Consider the following 20574-nt stretch of genomic DNA (forward strand, 5'->3'; position numbering starts at 1 on the left):
GGATCACATGGACCAGTATTATCTCCCACCCCATATGTAGGGATAAATACACAACAAGCAGACGAGAAGATGAAAGGCATAAAAGGTCTGCAGCAAATGAAATAAAATCAGTCTACAGAACAGAAATCTCTCAGCATGTAAGATCAGCATAAATATGGCAAGCCAAGAAAGGCAAAAGAGATAAATACCTGAAGTCTTGAGAAATAGAATCCGTAGATTCTATTTAATCACAAACATTGATTCAGAAAGGAGAATGATATATGGCAAATAAGGAATTTTTTTTAGAATACCATTAGAAATCTATTAAAATCATCTCATAACCCAAAGCCTCTATCTTTTCAATCCAAGTCATTCTTGCCTCTCTCTCAGAGAGTAAAAGAAGCAAAGAATAGTAAGAAAGAAATGCTTCATCAATCTATCATAACAAGAGCTGCCATCTGTCAAATAAAGGTGAATTACATGTCAAGTTTGAGAATATTAAAGCAGTCAGATTAATCTATGGCACCAATAAAGAACACAATGTCAGAAGGTACAACATAAGGGTAATTTGGTGTGGCACATAGTTCACATGGATCATATGCTGAAAGGTATAAAGTGACAGAGAGAAGGGGGGTTCAGGTAGGTGGAAATGTAGTAAGCAGTCTAGCCTATGCTGATGACTCAGTGTTAATGGCAGACTGTGCTGGAAGCCTGCAGTCTAATACCTTGGAACTTGAAAATAGGTGCAGGGAGTATGGTATGAAAATTAGCCTTTCCAAGACTAAACTGATATCGGTAGGTAAGAAATCCAAGAGAATTGAATGTCAATCTAAAGAACAGGTAGATAATTTCAAGTATTTGGGATGTGTGTTCTACCAGGATGGTAGTATAGTAAGTGAGATTGACTCAAGGTGCAGTAAAGCAATGCAGAGAGCTCGCAGTTGCGATCAACAGTATTCTGTAAGAAAGAAGTCAGCTCCCAAATGAAACTATCTTTACATCGATCTGTTTTCAGACCAACTTTGCTCTACGGGAGTGAAAGTTGGGTGGACTCAAGATATCCTATTCTTCTTCTTCTTCTTCTTCTTCTTCTTCTTCTTCTTCTTCTTCTTCTTCTTCTTCTTCTTCTTCTTCTTCTTCTTCATGTTTTATGACCATATAGGATCACTTTAGTCAGTCCATCATTCAGGTCTCTTTGAAGGGATTGTTTGGGCTTTGTGGTACTCCCAGTACTTTTGCAGATGCTCTGATCTTCGTGCCCTTTCCTTGGTTGAAAATAAGAGTGTTGTGGGTTTGTTTTGCGTAAGTTTTGTATTCAATTTTATCTTGTTTGTGGTGTCTTCTATTGTAAGGCATATCTCCTTCATATCCTCTCTTACTTCTCTGATCCATTTACATCATGTTGTATATTTTGAGATGAGATTGTGTTGTTCTAGTTTTTTCAGAAGTCTCGAATCCTGCATCCTTATGATATGTTCAAAGAATCCCAGTCTCCTCTCACACATAGTATCTGTAATGGGATCTAGCTCTTTGTATACAACTTTTTTAGGTATTATCTGTCACTGTTCATCCTTCTGGTATTTTTTGTTGATGCAGGTTCTTCCAATCCTCCCAAGTCTGTCAGGCTTTCATTGTTTATTCAGGTGAAAAAGTGTTTCTGCTGCATATGTAGCTTCCGGTTTTATAACTGTGTTGTAATGTTTTATTTTTGCATTTATTGATAGACATTTCTTTTTGTAGATGTCCCATGTTAATTTTTGTGCTTTAGCTAATCTATTTGTTCTTGTTTGGATTGATATTTCTTTCATTTAGTTTATGTGTTATTATTTCTCCAAGATATTTAAAATGAGTTACTATTTTTATTTTATTACCTACCATTTTTGATAATTTCTTTTATTTGTGTTGGTTTTTGGGGCTTAATTTCTGTGTTTTTTTAAAATGATATTTTGAGGCCAATGCGTAGATTTTCACACACAGGAATTCAAAATACTGTAGTATATGTATTTTTCTTTCTTTTCCCTCCAACTAAGAATCTAACCGACGTTGTTTTCGAGGACAAACAGTTACAGATTATCAACAAAGGACCCAAACATAATTGGTCTAATCCATACAACCAAAAGCAATACATAACAACCATTGCTGAAGTAGAACAAGTCATAGCTCAGCCGCCAACAGATCAACAACTTGAAACTAAATTCAAAGTCAAAAAGAAACTTTAAGAATTATTTAAAGATCAGAAAATTAACACACCCCATTTACCTTCTACAGACATCAAAGGCTTAAAACAAAAAATAAAAGATAATGACCTTATGATCACAAAGGCGGATAAAGGTAATGTGTCAGTTATTATGCACAAAGAAAATACATAGAAAAAACCAAAGCATTTCTCTCAGATAATACTTTCACAAAATTAAAAAAGACCCGACTAACTCTGTCCACAGAAAACTAAAACAAATACTTAAAAACATTACTTTCATCCTTAATGAGAATGAAATATCAAGCCTAATTAATATGAATCCAAGACTACCAACAGCAAGAGCTTTGCCTAAGATACACAAACCTGAGATACCCATAAGACCAATCATTAACTTCAAAACCAGCCCCACCTACCTCTACATTTATAAACAGCTTTCTAAAAAAGTATTATACTTTTCAAAGCAGAACCACAAACAGTAATTCAATAGAATTTTGTAAAATTATTAAGAACACTAAATTAAAACCATCTTTCACCTTGAACTCATTCGACGTTACTAATATGTATTCTACGATCCCCACGAAAGAAACTCTAAATATAATTAAGAACAACTTAAGGACACACAGGAAACTTAGTAACCATGAAATAGAAGAATTTATGTTACTCCTAGAATTTACACTTAGCAATAATTACTTTTCCTTCAATAACACAGTACATCAACAAAGTGGTCTCCCTATGGGATCTCCAGCGTCCGGTATCCTTGCTGAAATATACATGGTTCACTTAGAAAAACATAAAATTTTAAATTACGAAAAAGGTATCATTATCTGGCTAAGGTTTGTCGATGACATCTTTGCAATTATAGATGAACAAATCAATAGTAGCACTAATTTATTACACCAAATCAACAGTTTCATAAAATTTACGTTAGAAACCGAGAACAATAAAAAAATAATTTCCTTGATTTAACAGTCGAAAGGAAAGAAGAAAAGTTGTCCTTTACAATCTTTAGAAAACCGGCTCAAACTATAAATACCATACAAAAAGATTCGTACCATCCTGAGGCACATAAAAGGAGTTCCTTTTTAAGCATGTTAAATAGAGCCTTTAACATTCCCTTGTCCAAAAACGATCTCCAAAAAGAAATTAATCTCATTTACAAAATAGCGATAAGCAATGGATACACAAAACACTACATAGATAGATTAATGAATAAAATGAAGAATAAACCTCAAACGCAGCTGGTAAAAACATAAAAAGAAAAACTTCACCACTTTTACTTATAATAATGGGAATATTTACCAGATTACTAATATTTTTAAGAAACTCAATTTTAAAATTGCTTTTCGCACCAATAACAACAATCAACATTTAATTTTCAATCACCAAAGCGTTGCAAGTAAGAACAAATATTTAAATTCGGGGATATATAGGCTTAAATGCTCAAATTGTGCCAATTCTCATATCGGGCAAACAGGCTGTAATTTCTTAGTAAGATATCAAGAACATATTAATGCTGAAAAACATAGGAAGTACTCGGCCATGAGTCTTCATATGACTGAATATAAACACAGTTTTACATCAATAGAAAGGGACTTGACCATTCTATGAAAGTTAAACAAAGGCAAATTAATGAATATTCTTGAAAATATCTATATTGAGATTGATCAGAAACAAAATCCCAGCCAGAATATTAACGAAATCATGGACAATATCAATATATTATTAGGAGAGGCTACCAAATTAGACTCATCTAGAAAAACCATCAAAAAGGATCCCAAAAGACAACCAACACCTCCTTCCGATTAGCTCCACCCTACACAATATTCCCCCTACTTTTCCTTCCATTTCCCCCAGCCTATCACAGCGCCACTCCTCAGTTAGCTCCACCCTACACAACATTTCACCCGCTTTCCTCACTTCACCTACCTCTCCTTCCGATATTCCCTGCCCACCGCAAGTGCCTCACATACGTACACAGAACTCAGTCAGTTAACGACACGGCATAAGGAAGGACATCAAATACGACACGATCAACTATAAGGTAATCAACTCCATTATCCTTTATTCTCACGAACATACATTTTTACAAGGTTTTTTTCCTCTTAAAATATCCTCCTTTTTACTCATTCTCTTCTCGTTTCAGACTCATTTTAATAGTCCAACTGCAACTCAACTTCAACTATGGTTGTTTTGTCAAGAGTTCCCCCGATAACTATACGTTAAGAAAATCTTGTATATCTCTAATTTTATCTTCAAGATTAACAAATATACACGTCTCGAACATATTCATTTATAGGAAGAGGCATTAGGGACTGAAATAATTTACCAAGAGAGATGTTTGATGAATTTCCAAATTATTTAAGGAAAGACTAGGTAAACAACAGATAGAGAATCTGCCACCTAGGTGATTAGCCTAAATGCAGATCAATGGTGTTTGATTGATTGACTCGCCTTGTCATCGACAAAACATTTTAATTTAAGTGTTGTTAATTATGTAATGTTTTGTGGATCCTTGTTCTATCTGTGAGACTGTGAGTGACTACAGAAAGACCTTGACAATATTGTGAGATGGACAGCAGGCAATGATATGATAATAAACAGGGTGAAAAGCCAGGTTGTGAGTTTTACAAAGAGGAAAAGTTCCCTGTTTTAATTGATGCATTGATAGGGAGAAATTTTCTCATGGAGATCACTGTAAGTACCTATGTGTTAATATAAGGAAATATTTTCATTTTGGTGATCACATAAACAGGATTGTAAATAAAGGTTACAGATTTCTTCACATGTTTATAAGGGTATTTAGGGGTTGTAGTAAGGCTGTAAAGGAGAGGGCATATAAGTCTCTGGTAAGACCACAATTAGAGTATGGTTCCAGCATATGAGACCCTCATCAGGATTACTTGATTTGAGAACTGGAAAAAAATCCAGAGAAAAGCAGCTCGATTTGTTCTGGGTGATTTACATCAAAAGAGTAGCGTTATGAAAATATTGCAAAGTTCAGGCTGGGAAGACTTGGGAGAAAGGAGACAAGCTGTTCGACTAAGCGGTATGCTCTGAGCTGCCAGTGGAGAGATGGCTTGGAATGACGTTAGCGAGGCTTTTAACATTAGGAAATACCATAATATGAAGATAAAATGGGAAATCAAGAGAATACATTGGGACAAATATTCATTTATAGGAAGAGGCATTAGGGACTGAAATAAATTTTTTTGCTAGTTGCTTTACGTCGCGCCGGCACAGATAGGTCTTATGGTGACGATGGGACAGGGAAAGGCTGGGAGTGGGAAGGAAGCGGCCGTGGCCTTAATTAAGGTACAGCCCCAGCATTTGCCTGGTGTGAAAATGGGAAACCACGGAAAACCATTTTCAGGGCTGCCGACAGTGGGGTTCGAACCTACTATCTCCCGAATACTGGACACTGGCCGCACTTAAGCGACTGCAGCTATCGAGCTCGGTCTGAAATAATTTACCAAGAGAGATGTTTGATGAATTTCCAAATTATTTAAGGAAAGACTAGGTAAACAACAGATAGAGAATCTGCCACCTAGGTGATTAGCCTAAATGCAGATCAATGGTGTTTGATTGATTGATTGATTGATTGATTGATTGATTGATTGATTGATTGATTGATTGATTGATCCTTCAATACAAACAGTAGCCTACTCTGATCACAAAAGGGCTGAACATTCTCATTTTTGCATTAACTCTTTTTTTTACTAATGTCCAAACTACATTTGTATGACATTAGGCCTTTTTCATGTTTATGTACTCGCAGTGGAATTGTTTATTTGTTTTACTTAGTATTTGAAGTATATTTGATCATTCACAGTTTTTTTTTTTTTTTTTGGTACTACTTACATCATAGTACATTATTACAACTGGTCTGCATTTAAGGCTGTATCCTAGGTGGCAATTCTGCATCAATTGTTTATGGAATCTTTTCTTAAATAATTTCAAAAAAGTTAGAAATTTATCGAACATCTCCTTTGGTAAATTATTCCAATTACTAACTCATCTTCCTATGAATGAATACTTACCCCAGTTAATCCTCTTGAATCCCTACTTTATATTATGATCTTTCCTACTTTTAAAAACTTGACTCAAGCTTATTCATGTCCTAATATCATTGCATGCTCTCTCTCTGCACTGACAGCCTGGAACAGACCGCTTTGAACACCAATAGAAAATTAAGCGTTCAATGTTAGCCCAACTGCAGGTAAAGACTAAAAAGTACTCTTTTATTTTTTATTTTCAATAAGTTATTAAAATCTGTTCCATGAGAATTACTGAACTTTGGTGAAAAGGTAACAAATAAATGCATTGAAAACATACCTGAAATTCTATAGTAAAGTCAAAAAGTGTTCAGTGTATCCCCACTTTATGATAATTCTATTCATACACCAGCAGTGACAGACATTTCATATCATATCTCTTTCTGGTTGACTCAACTAGTAGACTACCGACTCAACTAGTAGACTACTTCTGATGAGAGGTAAGGTAAATTGAGATATGGTACTGTTTAGACCAGACCAGATTCATACTAGATGTCGTGAAAGTATGAACCCCAGAGGAGAAGGGGTACCGACTGGTACATGACCTTATCTGCTTGGTTAATAAACATTACTTTCAGCTCAAATGACCAAATAATTATTACATTACAAAAACTTGGTGACAAAGCAATTTGTAGCAGTTTCATGCACAGAAGTGTTTGCATAGAAACAGATTTGGCAAATCAACAAAAGATACAGATAGAAAGTTATCTTTTTGCAGTTTGAGTGCATAACAGTAGAGTAGCAAGAAAAGTAATAATATATAATTAATTTCATTGATAAAAATATAAAAGTTAACAGAATTGATCTATTTAAGATTGTGGGCAATTTCTCCAACTTAAATCACCTGGTAAATCCCTTTATAACAATAAAGAAGATTATTAGTAAGTAATCAAGACTCTGCATGTTTTTATGAAGCTAATTCATAAATACTGTAATAAGTAACATTTACAAACCTGAATAGATCACAGAAGTATTCCAGTAATTAAAAGCAGTGATCCAGGCTTCATAAGAATGGGCTTTCCAAGAACGAAACTGTTGGATTGAAGAATGTCTTAAAGAAAGTAGACTGATTACCCCACGGGAATCACTGACAATGATAGATGGCTCACTTTCATCAAATTTTCCAGTAGACCAATCCAACGAAAGAGCAAGAACTCCTGAATCATCTTCATCACTTATGTTGATTTTATTTACCAGCAATAATTTATAATTATGGCATTCTACTGCATTATCACCATTCTCAGGATGTTTCTCACTAAGTTCATACACAGCTAAATCTCCTTTGGCATTTGCAACTCCTAATAGTACTCTATCATTTATTTTTCTATGACACCATTTTGTGTCCAGAATTGCTGGTGTTTCTAGGGTTTGAAGATGAACTAAATTTGCTGATGAATCAATACAAAATAGGTACAGTCGTCCAAATTTCTGTATTTTCCTGGAAACTGTTTCCTCTCCAGTTCTGACATCTGATGAGGATGAATTCTCTTGTAATTCAGATTCTTGAGACAGCTGATAAGTTCCACAGACAAAGATATGATGATACGGTTGAACAGGACACCATTCAACTGAATCAGCACTGTACTCAGTGTCCCAAGTATGAAGTGTTTCCATGTGATCTTATCTCTGACAATGCCTGAAAAATAAATATTTCCATTGTATATCAAAGAAAATTTCCATATCAAGTTTATACATTTTGAACTGACCGCTCAGTACAGTACATAGTTTAATATCCATGGGAAAGAAAACAGGCTTTTAAATACTATTAAATGGACAACAATTTTATTTTATTTAAATACAAACACGTTTATAGCTAGTATCTTAAATTAGATGATCATACGTGGGTTCTACAGTTTTATGTGGATTCCAAACCATGGGTGGGCCTACAAGAATTTCCATTTTAAATACCTCATATGTCTTTGAATCTCGGCCACACTAATCAGGAGATAGTGACATTGTCACTGATTTATCACCTTTGGATCAAAATATAATTCGATAGACATGCAAGAGTGTAGGATGGATTCATTATAAATGTATTGTACTCATACATTTATGACTGTATCATCTTGTCATGCAATCCACACTAGTTCATAAGTGGCATTTTTATTTCCTTCATTTCACATAACATGGTATGAAATGGCATATTAACTGAAAGAAATACCTTGCACAATGAGCTAGAATAAAATAGAGAGACAGAAGCGCTGCTTGGATGAAGCTAATTGAACAAATACCTCCCATGTTTTCGGTGGTCACAGAAACAAGGGGGCGTGGCTGTCGAATGACAAAAAATATTGAAAATATGCATTACAGAATCACTGGTGCAAAATTAAAGATAGTTAGACAAAAGCTTAGAGCATTAATAATCCAGTGTGAATAGCGTCACTTCATCGATGTTACGGCGCCAGGCCAGCATCATGATCAGTTGGTAACAGGGTAGTTTGAAAAGGATATAAGGAAAATTGTCATACAGTGACATAGAAACAGGCCGCGAAATCCGAACACAAGCATTACCCTGATTGTCTGTTGTGATTAAGCATAAATTACAACAAAAACCATGGACATAAATGAGTATTTATGAAAGAAGTCCTTAAAACGAAAGTGCCCTACGATAGGTTACAACCTCATTCTGATCATATTTTTAAACATACTGCATCCCAATGAGTACCACTGTAAATGATTAATGTAATTATTTATTTATTTTTGCTACCTTTTTTTTAACATCGCACAAACACATCAAAGGTTTTAAGCAATGGAAGGATGGGAAAGGGCTAGGATTGGAAGGTAGCGGCCATGGCCTTAATGAAGGTACAGCCCCCAGCATTTGTCTGGCGTGAAAATGGGAGACGGCAGAAACCCATCTTAGGGCTGCTGATGGTGCAAAATGAATCCACTATCTCCCGAATGCAAGCTCACAGCTGCACGACCCTAACTGTATGGTCAACTCGGTTGTAAAAAGGATTTATTATACTCTAGGAGACATATACTTGTTTTTTTCCTTTTACTGTATCTACTAGAATAACCAGCTGAAAGGTACCGGTAACCTTGAAAAATTGTCAATTATGAAATGTATCCTAGTTTAAAATATTAATGCGACTGATGTATAGAGCCCTGCACGGATGCAGATATCTACGAAGTTAGTGTCTTAGCGGATACAAACTGTATGGCAGAGCGGATAATTTCTAAATAATGACGGTTACTGATTTTCAGTCAGGTATACTCTTATTTTTGCTTGTGGTTAGGCAACCCTTGACAGTGGTATGGGAGGATGGTGATATACTGTATAAAGGGCTGTGAGACCATAAAGCCGTAAATCTGACCTAAGCCTAACTGGCTCCTTCCCACAATTAATAAAAGGAAAAAACAAAGGTCAATACATCGGTAGTTGTCGCAAGAGAGAATCCCTCATAAACCTGTGACTGTACGGGTCTGATGCCAGGTGTCAGGCCTATTGTATTACGTTAACAGATACATCCATTTCAATACCTTGGATGTAATATACTGTAGTTAAATATTTACAATATCCGCAGATAACCATTCGCGGATGCGGATGAAGGAAGTGCGGATGCGGAAATTATTTTGTATATCCATGCAGGGTTTTACTGATGTCTACAATAAACATCTTTAATTTTTATTTTTTTTACAATTGGCTTTACGTCACACCGACACAGATAGGTCTTATGGCGACAATGGGATAGAAAAGGGCTTGGAGTGGGAAGAAAGTGACTGTGGCTTTAATTAAGGTACAGCCCCAGCATTTGCCTGGTGTGAAAATGATAAACTATGGAAAATCATCTTCAGGGCTGGCGACAGTGGGGTTTGAACCCACTATCTCCTGAATGCAAGCTCACAGCTGTGTACCCCTAACCGCATGGCCAATTCACTTGGTGTACAATAAACACTTCATAAATTTCACAAACACCTGTACAATACTGTATTTACCATGCTTGGTGTACGTTTGATTGAAACAGGCCTACATCAAACCAATGCCCAAGCACAAGACTAGTTGTCAGGACCGTTATGGAAAGAAAGAAAGAAAGAAAAAAAGAGAACCTGAATATAAAACTTCAATGAATCATACACCAATATCAGATGGCAACAAAAATGAACTTTCAAGGGCAAAGATAAATAGGTAGGCACCAAGAAATCATCACTTCTGATAAGTCTGGAAAAAGGGAACATTATCAATCACTTTACTCCGATTAGTGCAGTCATATGTTGAGAATACGGCTAGCTGGCATTGTTGGAGAGAATCTAACTTTTCACTTCTTAAATCTTTTTTTTTTTTTTTTTTTTTTTTTTTGCTATTTGCTTTACGTCGCACCGACACAGATAGGTCTTTTTGTGACGATGGGAAAGGAAAGGCCTCAGAATTGGAAGGAAGCAGCCGTGGCCTTAATTAAGTTACAGCCCCGGCATTTGCCTGGTGTGAAAATGGGAAACCGCGGAAAACCATCTTCAGGGCTGCCGACAGTGGGGCTCGAACCCACTATCTCCTGATTACTGGATACTGGCCGCACTTAAGTGACTGCAGCTATCAAGCTCGGTCTTCTTAAAACTAACGATGTTCAATTGCCGCAAACAACCTCCAGGTCATCTAATCATAATATATTATGTTCTCACGGCAGCTCACTTTGTTTTGACAACTCGAAACATGGCTGCCCTTTATCAACTTGCCTCCGCAAGGAGCGCTGATGTCAGGCATACAACCCCTCTATGTTATTCTAGCTCGTTGACCTCACACAAATTATAGTTTCCCATAATGGAAGGAATGAACTTTGTTCTTCTGTCTACTGATATTTCCAACAAATACATGGATCATTATGGTACAGCAAATAAAACCTGTTACCATTTTACTCATCAAAGATTACCAAAAATTTAGGTGAAGGAGGGCAAAAGTGTTAATTTCTTGAGAAACTACTCATTTCAGGATTTTTGAATACAATGATTCTATACAAAGCACTGATTATCCTTGGCAGAGGATAATATGAAATGTCTGATCACATTAAATTATTAGTTTTGAACTGTTACAAAGAGAAACTATATATTAGATCAACAAATCTGGTGCCAGCAGCCGCGGTAATTCCAGCTCCAATAGCGTATATTAAAGTTGTTGTGGTTAAAAAGCTCGTAGTTGGATTTGTGTCCCACGCTGTCGGTTCATCGCTCGTCGGTGTCTAACTGGCATGGTTCGTGGGACGTCCTGCCGGTGGTGGCGAGTCGATCAAGTTTTACTAGTTCTAAAATTAAATGTAAGGCTCTTTATTCTTCTCCCCCAGAAAGGCAAATGACACTTATGTGTTTTTAGCAGGCTTTGTAGAACATCACTTTGCCACCTGAGGTCACCAATCCATTGCCCTAAAATATATGACTTCGCTTTCTTGACATGCTTGACACTATATGAAATGCAGACTGTGATCATTCAGTATGGATTCCAGGGCAATACTAAGAGCAAACATCCACTCGTAAACATCAAACTCAGATAGAAGAATTCTGTTTTGATTTTGGTCTTTCTAAAAAACAATACTGAATTGGAAATATTGAACCATTGACAACTTCAGTAAACTTCTTCCCCACCCAGCAGCTCAAATTATTGTGGGCAATTAACAACAGTGAGAAACATCTAGTATACGAAAACTATTTACTTTAACCCCAGGACCTCAAGCTGATTAGCAGAACAACAGTTCATCCCACTCTATTCAGCTAACTGCAAGCAATTTAACTTCTAAATGAGACTGATATGGATAGAGGAAAATGCCATTTACAGTGAAAAAACAGGGAAAAAGGATTTTATTTCCTCTATTTCAGGATAATGATCATTTTTTTCCACACAAAGAAACCAAAATACAATAAAAGAGACCAAAACAAGATATTCGGAGTAAATTAGTGTTTTTAGGTTTTTCAGCATGACTACTTAAGCAGAATTTGATAAAGTATTCAATCATTTCTTGTTCTGGTATAAAGGAGAAAAAATTACGTAAAAGCCTAAAAGTCAGGTTGTGAGTTTCACAATTAAGAAAAGTTCTCTCTGTTTTAATTACTGTGTTGATGGGGTGAAAGTTCCTATTGGGGATCACTGTAAGTATCTAGGTGTTAATATAAGGAAATATCTCCATTGGATAATGACATAAATGGGATTGTAAATAAAGGGTACAGATCTCTGCACATGGTTATGATGGTGTTTGGGGGTTGTAGGAAGGATTTAAAGGAGAGACTTATATGCCCTCTCCTTTGATCATGCCTATGGGCATCAGTAAAAAAAAAGACCTGCACCTGGCAAGCCGAACTTGTCCTCAGACACTCCCGAAACTAAAAGCCATATACCATTTCTTTAACATATTCTGTAACTCATTAGTTTCAAGCTGCTAAGATGATACCACAAGTAAATGTACAGTTGTTTTTTAGAGAAGTAACTTAATAAATTATAATGAATGACCTACAGTGTCCTGAGGTTGTGACATATTACTATAACCCAATTATCACATTTAAATGGCTGAGTGATTTAGCTGTGTGGTTACGGTCGCACATGTAATTATGGTTGTGAGATTCAAAGAAAAGGGAGAGGCAGGGAAGGGAATGGGGAGAGAGGGGAAGGGAAGATTAAGGCGGGGCCAAAGGATGTGGGAAAACAGATAGCTGCTGAGAAAAGGTGTTGTGAATAGTGTGAAAATCTGAATTACGAACAAGAATCATTAGAAAAAGAAAGGTGTTGTGATCAACCAAGGTCATCAGACCCATAAATGAAACAAAAGAACATAGGGAATCTGAACAGAATTGAATAATTCAAATAATGCATATACTTCAAGTTTCACCTCAATAAACATGATTTCCTTTTAAAACTTATTTTTTTACTTGTGCAGGTAAAATTCAAAATTATCTAGAAATCAAGTACAAATGCATCATAATATTAAGACTAAAATTAATATTAGGCTGTGCCTTGCTGCACATGATTATTCCCAAAATATTTCATAAGCAAAAAACTGAAGAAAAGGTAAACTATTTGAAAGTAGATAGTTCTCATTACGTAAGTAAATGTAATTAGAAATAAATAAACTGATAAATGTGTTCAACATACATTAAAAAATAAATGAATGGATGTACGAGAAAAGTAACACGGGATATATGAATATTAAAATATAATCCAGAAAAAAAGTTAGATTTATATTTTGAGCTCCTTAATCTTTAGGGAAATACATGGTAGATCACACCTTAAAATTATCAAAACTGTAATGTTGTTATTCTCCTTAGGATGATCACTGAAACCACCAGTATAGTTAGTATAACACAGGCAGAAAATTAAAAGGGAAAAACTAGGAAAAAATAAATAATTCTAAAGATAACACAACATTCAATAATGTCAACAATAATGAAAATGAAGGAAAAACACAATAAATGATGTAGATCTAAAATAGCACCACAAAAAATTATACTGACTTCCATGTCAGTCCCACCAATTAATTAAATATTGACATATTCTGGCTGAATGATTAGTGAGCTGGCCTTTGGTTACTGGGGTCCCGGGTTCGATTTCTGGCAGGTTCGAGAATTTTAACCATAATTGGTTAATTTCACTAGCACGAGGGCTGGGTGTATGTGTTGTCTTCATCATCATTTCATCCTCATCAATCCAGAGGAAATTACTAAAACATTACCAATTACCAAGAGGAAGCTGTTGCAGACCATGGTAAAATTCTATGATTCACTCGGACCTTTATCTCCCATATCCCTTATTGGTAAACTGATATTCCAGGATACATGGAGAACGGGAATTGACTGGAACGAGCTGCTACCTCCTGATCTTGTAGAACTATGGAACACTTAGGCATTCGCATTATCGAGTATGCCAGACGAATGGAGAAAGTCAACAATCAAACTATTATACAAAGGAAAAGGAGACACAGAGAACCCAAATGCGTATAGAGGAATAGCGTTCGAATCTACATTACTGAAACTCCTCACAAGCATCCTCGCCAAAAGGCTGGCAGAGAAGCTAGAACCCCTTCTACCAGAGGAACAGTTTGGTTTTAGAAAGGGAAGGTCCACGACTCTGGCAGTAGAAAACCTGTTGGAACAAATAAAACAGACGATAGAAAGACCAAAATGAAAACTGTATGTGGTTTTTGTTGATTACTCAAAAGCCTTTGATATGGTCAACAGAAACGTATTAATAGATAAACTGGAGGAACTAATTGGAAGAACAAGCACAATGACCCTGATATCGAATATATTGGCAGAAAACTACATACAGATAGATGATGGAATAGGCATATCTGACTGGCTGTCACAGACAAACGGTGTCCTCTAAGGCGATCCACTCAGCCCTATCCTGTTTAATGTTCTCACGAACGATGTCACCAAAGGAATGGCAGAAACAAGCACATACGTATACGATGATGACATGGCCATCGCAGCGACAGATATAGATAAACTGCAAGTATCGCTAAATACACTATGTGAATGAGCGGAGAGAAAAGACATCCAGATAAATGAAGAGAAGACAGAATTGGTAGTATTTAGGAAAGGAGGAAGACTCACTGAAGCAGAGAACGTCAAATGCAATGGCAAACTACTCAAGTGGGCTAATAATTTTAAATATCTAGGTATCACAATTCAAACAACGGGAAAGAGTTTCAGTTTATATATAAGATCTAGAGCAGTGGTGGCCACTAGAGCTATGAATGAAATCAGAAACATCACACAACTATCAATCAGCACAGCTAAGGACCTGTTTAGGTTAAAGATACTACCTGTTCTGACGTATGGCCTAGAATTAGTAGGAGAATACCTCACGTATAAACAGCTGGAAGAATTGGAATGAGTAAAGGCTAGATACCTGAAGAGAATTTTAGGAGTCCCGCAGAATGTAAGATCGAGGCTAGTGTATGAGCTTACCAGAGAGACCTTCTTAATAGAGGATCTGAGATGCGAGCTCATACTTCCAGCTAGTATCAGCTTCAAACAGCTTACACAAGATCTGTATGAGAAGAAAAACAACATACTGGAGGACTTCTATGCAACATCTGCTATGCAAGACAGGACCTGGATGGAAGCTAACCATGATATGCGACACGTGATGACGAGATTGGCGATCCATGGTTTCCATCACAAGGTGGGCTGCAACAAATTATTTCACGAACCAAATGACGAATGTGTGTGTGAGTTGTGCTTGGAATTCTGTGATAGATACCATATTGTTAAATGCAGGAATAGACAGAAATCCATCGTAGCTTATAGCAAAGGAAAGTAATGTAAATGTAATGCAATGGTATTCTGCAAGGCATGTGCACGTTTTCAATAATGAATTATCCTCTCTGTCAAGATACAAATTCCATGATGGCTAGCTACTTCAACAGAGCGTAGAGCTCAGATACACATATTTTGTGATGCCTCAGAAAGTCCATGTGGGGCAGCTTTGTACGCTCGCACAAACACAGAGAGCAATTGCGAGGCTCACTTGGCCTGCAGTGAGAACAGGTTCACACTGGTTAAGAAGGTAACCTTGCCACGGTTTGAGCCCCTAGCGCCGCTAGTGGGTGCTCGACTACTGCCTTATTCCTGCACACCCAGAGGCCACGATATCACTCAGGCGGTACTATAGACAGATCTTACTGTAACCTTAGGTTGGGTACATAGAGACTCAAACAAATGGAAGACCTTTGTTTGTAACTGAGTAATGGGGATTTAATCATATGCAACTCCGAGAAATGGAGGCACTGCCCTGGAGAGAAGAACCGGGCTAATCACCTTACACGTAGATTTTTTGGTGACCAGATACAGTTTATATGTAAATGGTAGAGTGGGCCACTGTGGCTAGCACAGTGATCAGAGGAATGTTGGCCATGCGGTCCTAAAACGAGCCAGCAACTTCCTGAGGAGAAGAAAGGAAACTTAAAACATGTAAAGACAGCAATCACACATCCCAGCCTTATCGACAGCTCCAAGTTCAGTTCCTATTGGAAGCTGATTCGTGTAACTGATTGGATACTTCGGTTCGCACACAGAATTCATCAATGAGAAAAACTTGCAGGAGAGTTAACATCAGTTAAACTCACAAAAGTACTTACCTACTGGTTAAGAGCTATTCAATGGGAATGTTTTGCCCTACAGCTTCAAGCACTCCAGAATAGTAGAATCCCTTTGTTGAAGACAGACTCATTCACCTCCGGGGTCACTTGGATTATTCAGACCTTGCTAGGGAGCAACGATATTCCACATTCCTTGACGGATCTCATCAATTCACGATCCTCCTTATTCGGCAAACACACATTAGGTCTTAATGATTGAATGACTCCACCTTTACAATACAATATTATTCCTTTTTCACTTTATTTTAAAAAAGGGACATGTTTCATCTCTTTCTTGTGAGACATCTTCAGCCTAAAATATTATGATAAACACATGATATTCTTAACATTAAAAAACAATGACATATCCATAAAATGTTAAAGAGTCAAGATGACTCAATCTGCCGTGTGTGTAAACACAGATTTAAAAACAGTTCATGTTGTGAAAAATTGTCTTAAGACCAATATTACTAAATGGTGAAAATCCCATTGACTTTTGATACTAAAAAAAAAATTAATGATGATGACAAGATTTTAAAATTGGAATTAAATACTGAAATTAAGCCGCTGCCATCTCAAGTTGGAAGCTTGAATAAGTATATGTCTGGTTAAATAGGGCTTGTTATTTAGGTGGAATTATTCAATAAGTTGGATTATGTTCCCAGACAATTCGTGCAATCCATATATTATTGGTGTACGAAAGATTCTGAAAAAAAAAAAGAAAAAGAAGAAAAAGGTAAGAGACTGATGCAACATTCGAAGGTAAATAAAGTGTTTATGGTGTCTGAGTACTAATTTCTCCACCCTGTTTATTTCTGTCTCTTACCCGGTCGGCTCATGTGGTTCTGTGTGGGACTGCTGTCTGCTGTTGATTGTAAGCTAGGAGCAGTGTGTTCCAGAGCAAGGGTGAGGGGAGTAGTAGTAGGGGGGAGTCAGATGGAGGGGAACAGATGAATTAGAAGCATTAGAATTATTCGTATTCTGAAAAAAAAAAAAAAATTTTTTTTAGGATTTCCTCAAAGGTAATGTTACAAGTTTCAGAGTTTCATTTTGGTTACTGTTGGGGTTAATTCTTTGATCGATGTTAATAAAAATATTTTCATATATGTTGAGAAGAGTGCCTTTATTAATTATTTTTAGGGTGGAAAGATCTTGTTCAATGTCAGAAAATGAATGGTTAAAGTCAGACATGTGACTACTCATGGTTGAGAATCTACCATATTTTTGGCATTACCATGTTCTTGATAACAAATAGAGAAACTGCACCCTGTTTGCCCAATATAGCCGACGGGACAGTGGGTGCAAGTCAATTTGTAGACTTCTGAATTTGAGAATTTAGATCTAGTATTGATTTTGTGATGATTATAAAACAAAGTAGAATTGTTGTCGACAGTCTTAAAAGCTATATTAAAGTTCTGTCTTTTTAAAAAATTTGTGATTTGATATATCTTATCATTATTATAAGTAAATGCGATGTAGTTCTCTCTTTTTATTTGTTTTTGGTTCTCTCGTAAGAGTAGTCACAGGCTTATTTCTAATTTTATTGAAACTGTACCGGGAGGTACACCTCAACACCGCGCATTCAAAATAAGCACCGTAATGAACTCCTCTATCGAACAAAAGTGGAAACTTATACAACAGGAACTTAGAACTTTAATCAGAAGATGTCACCACTGAAAAATTAAGTAATTGTTCTGTTGTGAAGTTTTCTAAAGTGAGTGGATTTCTCCTTGTTTTGTTTGCCATTCATCAAGAAGTTTGGACATTCTTCCACAGATGACACTACCAAAAACACTATGATCATGCACCCTGGTGCAAGGTGTAAGAACTTATAACTTAAACAAGTTTCATACTCCTAGATTTTCCATAACTGATCTATGTTCATTTATTTTTGGGTTGGCAATAGTTCCTTTTTCTTTCCACCAGTTTTGAATCTGCCAATCAAAAATTTTTGTAATTAATTTTCAACTTATCACAGGCTTCTTGTCCGATTCTGAGTGTAACTTTGAGATTAACCAATTAAATTGAGACGGTGTGGCTGGTTTAGTCTTGAATTCTCTCTAACCTTCCCTGAGGGTATATAAGTTGCGGCTTTTTGTGTTTCCTGGTCATTTGATCATTGTCTATCTGAGTGCGTGAGTTTAAGCAGGAGGTGGGCAGCCTCTTTCATCGGCAGCAGAACATCTGTAAGGTAATGGCCACATAAATTACATCTTTCTTGTTGTAGCTACCTCTGCAGCTTAATCCAAGGGGAAAGGTCCGAATCTTTAGTTATGTAACCTACTTTTCTAAAATGTAACTTTCTTCTGGCTAATGTAAAATTTTCATAAAATCTTTAACTGTAAACCGGGGGATAGAGAGCGATGTACCCTCTTGAGCTCCCCTTCATCTGGGTTTGAGGTGACTATGTTTTGTAACTGTTTTTCTTCCTTTCCGTAATGCATTAATTGAACCTTTATTTGTGTCACCCCAGTAGCTTGGGATTAGCCCCTGTATCTCTGGGCCAAGAACCCCGTTAGGATTTTATTCGGATTTTATTCATTATCTAGGAGAGCAAGTGTACGCCTCCATTCATTTTGTGTTCGGGCTGTTTTTTTTTTTTAAACTGTTCTTTTTTGTAAAGGCCCTGTAGGTTGGGTACTAGATATCCCTGTATTAAACCTTGTTATTTGTAATTCTGAGAGTGTAACTTTTGAGATAATATTGCCTTGAGCGGGCTGTAAGAAATGGAGAGCCTGTTTGCTCTTTTCAAAGTTTGTAATTGAGGGAGCAAGTGCTCTTGAATTACGGGATTTCTGCCCTTAACTAAAGGATTTCTTATTTCAATTGAAGTTCTGTAAACTGAATCCGGTATCTCTGACATTGTAGAATAGGGGCTTGAAGCCCAAAATTGTTAAAGTTCTGAATCTTGGATTTTCCTAGTCTTGTTTCAAGATTGCTTTGTACCTGATATATTGTCTTGTTCATTCAGTGAAATATTATTTTGTTTTTGGAAAAGAAATATAACCTTTTAAAGTTTTAACTCAACTTTGATATTGTAGATAGACCCATTCACCCCGGCACCTTCTTTAACCTCTTTCTGCACCACGGGTAATCCCGGAACAAGTGGTAGCAGAGCATGGTTGAGTGGGTCTCAATTAAGCCCTTGTTGATGATTAAACATAGAATCCGCATCGAACTGTAAGAATTTTCTCAGTCGCTGGAATTTTTTTTTCTCAATTTGTAAATTTTCTGTCATCATGTCTGGTCCTCGTGAAGTCCTTCATCCCGGGTACTTGCGCAAGGAGGAATTAATTTATGAATTACTTATTAGAAATGTTCAATCTGGAGGCACAGTTGCATCAGATACCACCAAACTTAAAGAGTCATTAGAATTACCTATTTGTATCCCAAATTTGGGAGAAAAAGAAATTGATGAGGCTCTATCCACTATCACTGACAATATCACTCAACTAGCATCGGTAGTAAGTTTTTTTTGAAGTGAGTGATCCTTCTGCTAACCAACTTCAAAGAGTGCAGGCTAGACTGTTCCATTTTTACCGCAGAGTTAGGGACCTATTGTCTCTCAAATTAAAAGAAGATCATGCTAAGGAGGCTAGTAATCTTGTTGAACACCTTTCTGAAATGTCAAATAAAGTTAGTCAATTGTTGACCGGGGCAGCTGCTCCCAAAACCAATCAAGCCCCTTCAATCAACTTGCCTGCTGAGGAGGATTCATCCAAAGTTGTAGAAAGTAGAAAATCTGTGGCAACTCAACAAACTTCTGCCCCATTAGAAAATGAGTCTGATCGTCGTACACAACTTCCACCTTTCTTTCTAAATAATGCGGTGGTAGAGACTTCTCAACCTTCTAGGCCGTTACCTATTATGTCACCTGGGTTTAGTTGCTTGCCTCATCCATTGGCTTTGTTGCTTAGGGGAATTTCTAAATTTTCAGTAAACTCCACCAATGATGTTATTTCATTTCTAAGATTCCTAGTTGAATTTCAGGATCACGCACTAGTGTTTTCCCTCTCTCACTCTCAAATTCTTCAAATTATTTACCCTTACTCCATAGGTGTCCTCTCAGACAAAATAGTCAAAGCAATAGCTGAACAATCTTCCAATGAAGACTTCCACACACATTTGTTGGCTAACTTCATTCTGGCTCAAGCCATGTCTTCATTAATCCAAAAGTACTATTTCAGAGTACAGCGACTGGATGAAAATCTTGCAGACTTCATCCAAGATATTAAGTTTTACACCAGGGTATTCGCTCTTCATTTCCCCGAAGATCAAATCGTGC

The 20574-nt window shown here is 36.7% G+C and overlaps 1 protein-coding gene across 4 annotated transcripts in view; it reads right to left on the reverse strand.

The window, feature by feature from the left end:
• LOC136886233 (diphthine methyltransferase) overlaps window positions 1-20574 on the reverse strand; it is a 144838-nt gene that overhangs the window by 14070 nt on the left and 110194 nt on the right. For 3 of the 4 annotated variants that reach the window (XM_067158970.2, XM_067158989.2, XM_068231035.1), the window contains exon 2: window positions 7182-7864. In XM_067158970.2, coding sequence (XP_067015071.2) covers window positions 7182-7842 — 661 coding nt within the window. In that variant the 5' untranslated portion in view covers window positions 7843-7864. Of the gene's footprint in view, window positions 1-7181; window positions 7865-16289; window positions 16398-20574 lie in introns of those variants that run through there. The other variant, XM_067158982.2, reaches the window with a different exon arrangement.

This window comes from Anabrus simplex, chromosome 1, assembly GCF_040414725.1.
Source record: "Anabrus simplex isolate iqAnaSimp1 chromosome 1, ASM4041472v1, whole genome shotgun sequence".
Taxonomy (NCBI): domain Eukaryota; kingdom Metazoa; phylum Arthropoda; class Insecta; order Orthoptera; family Tettigoniidae; genus Anabrus; species Anabrus simplex.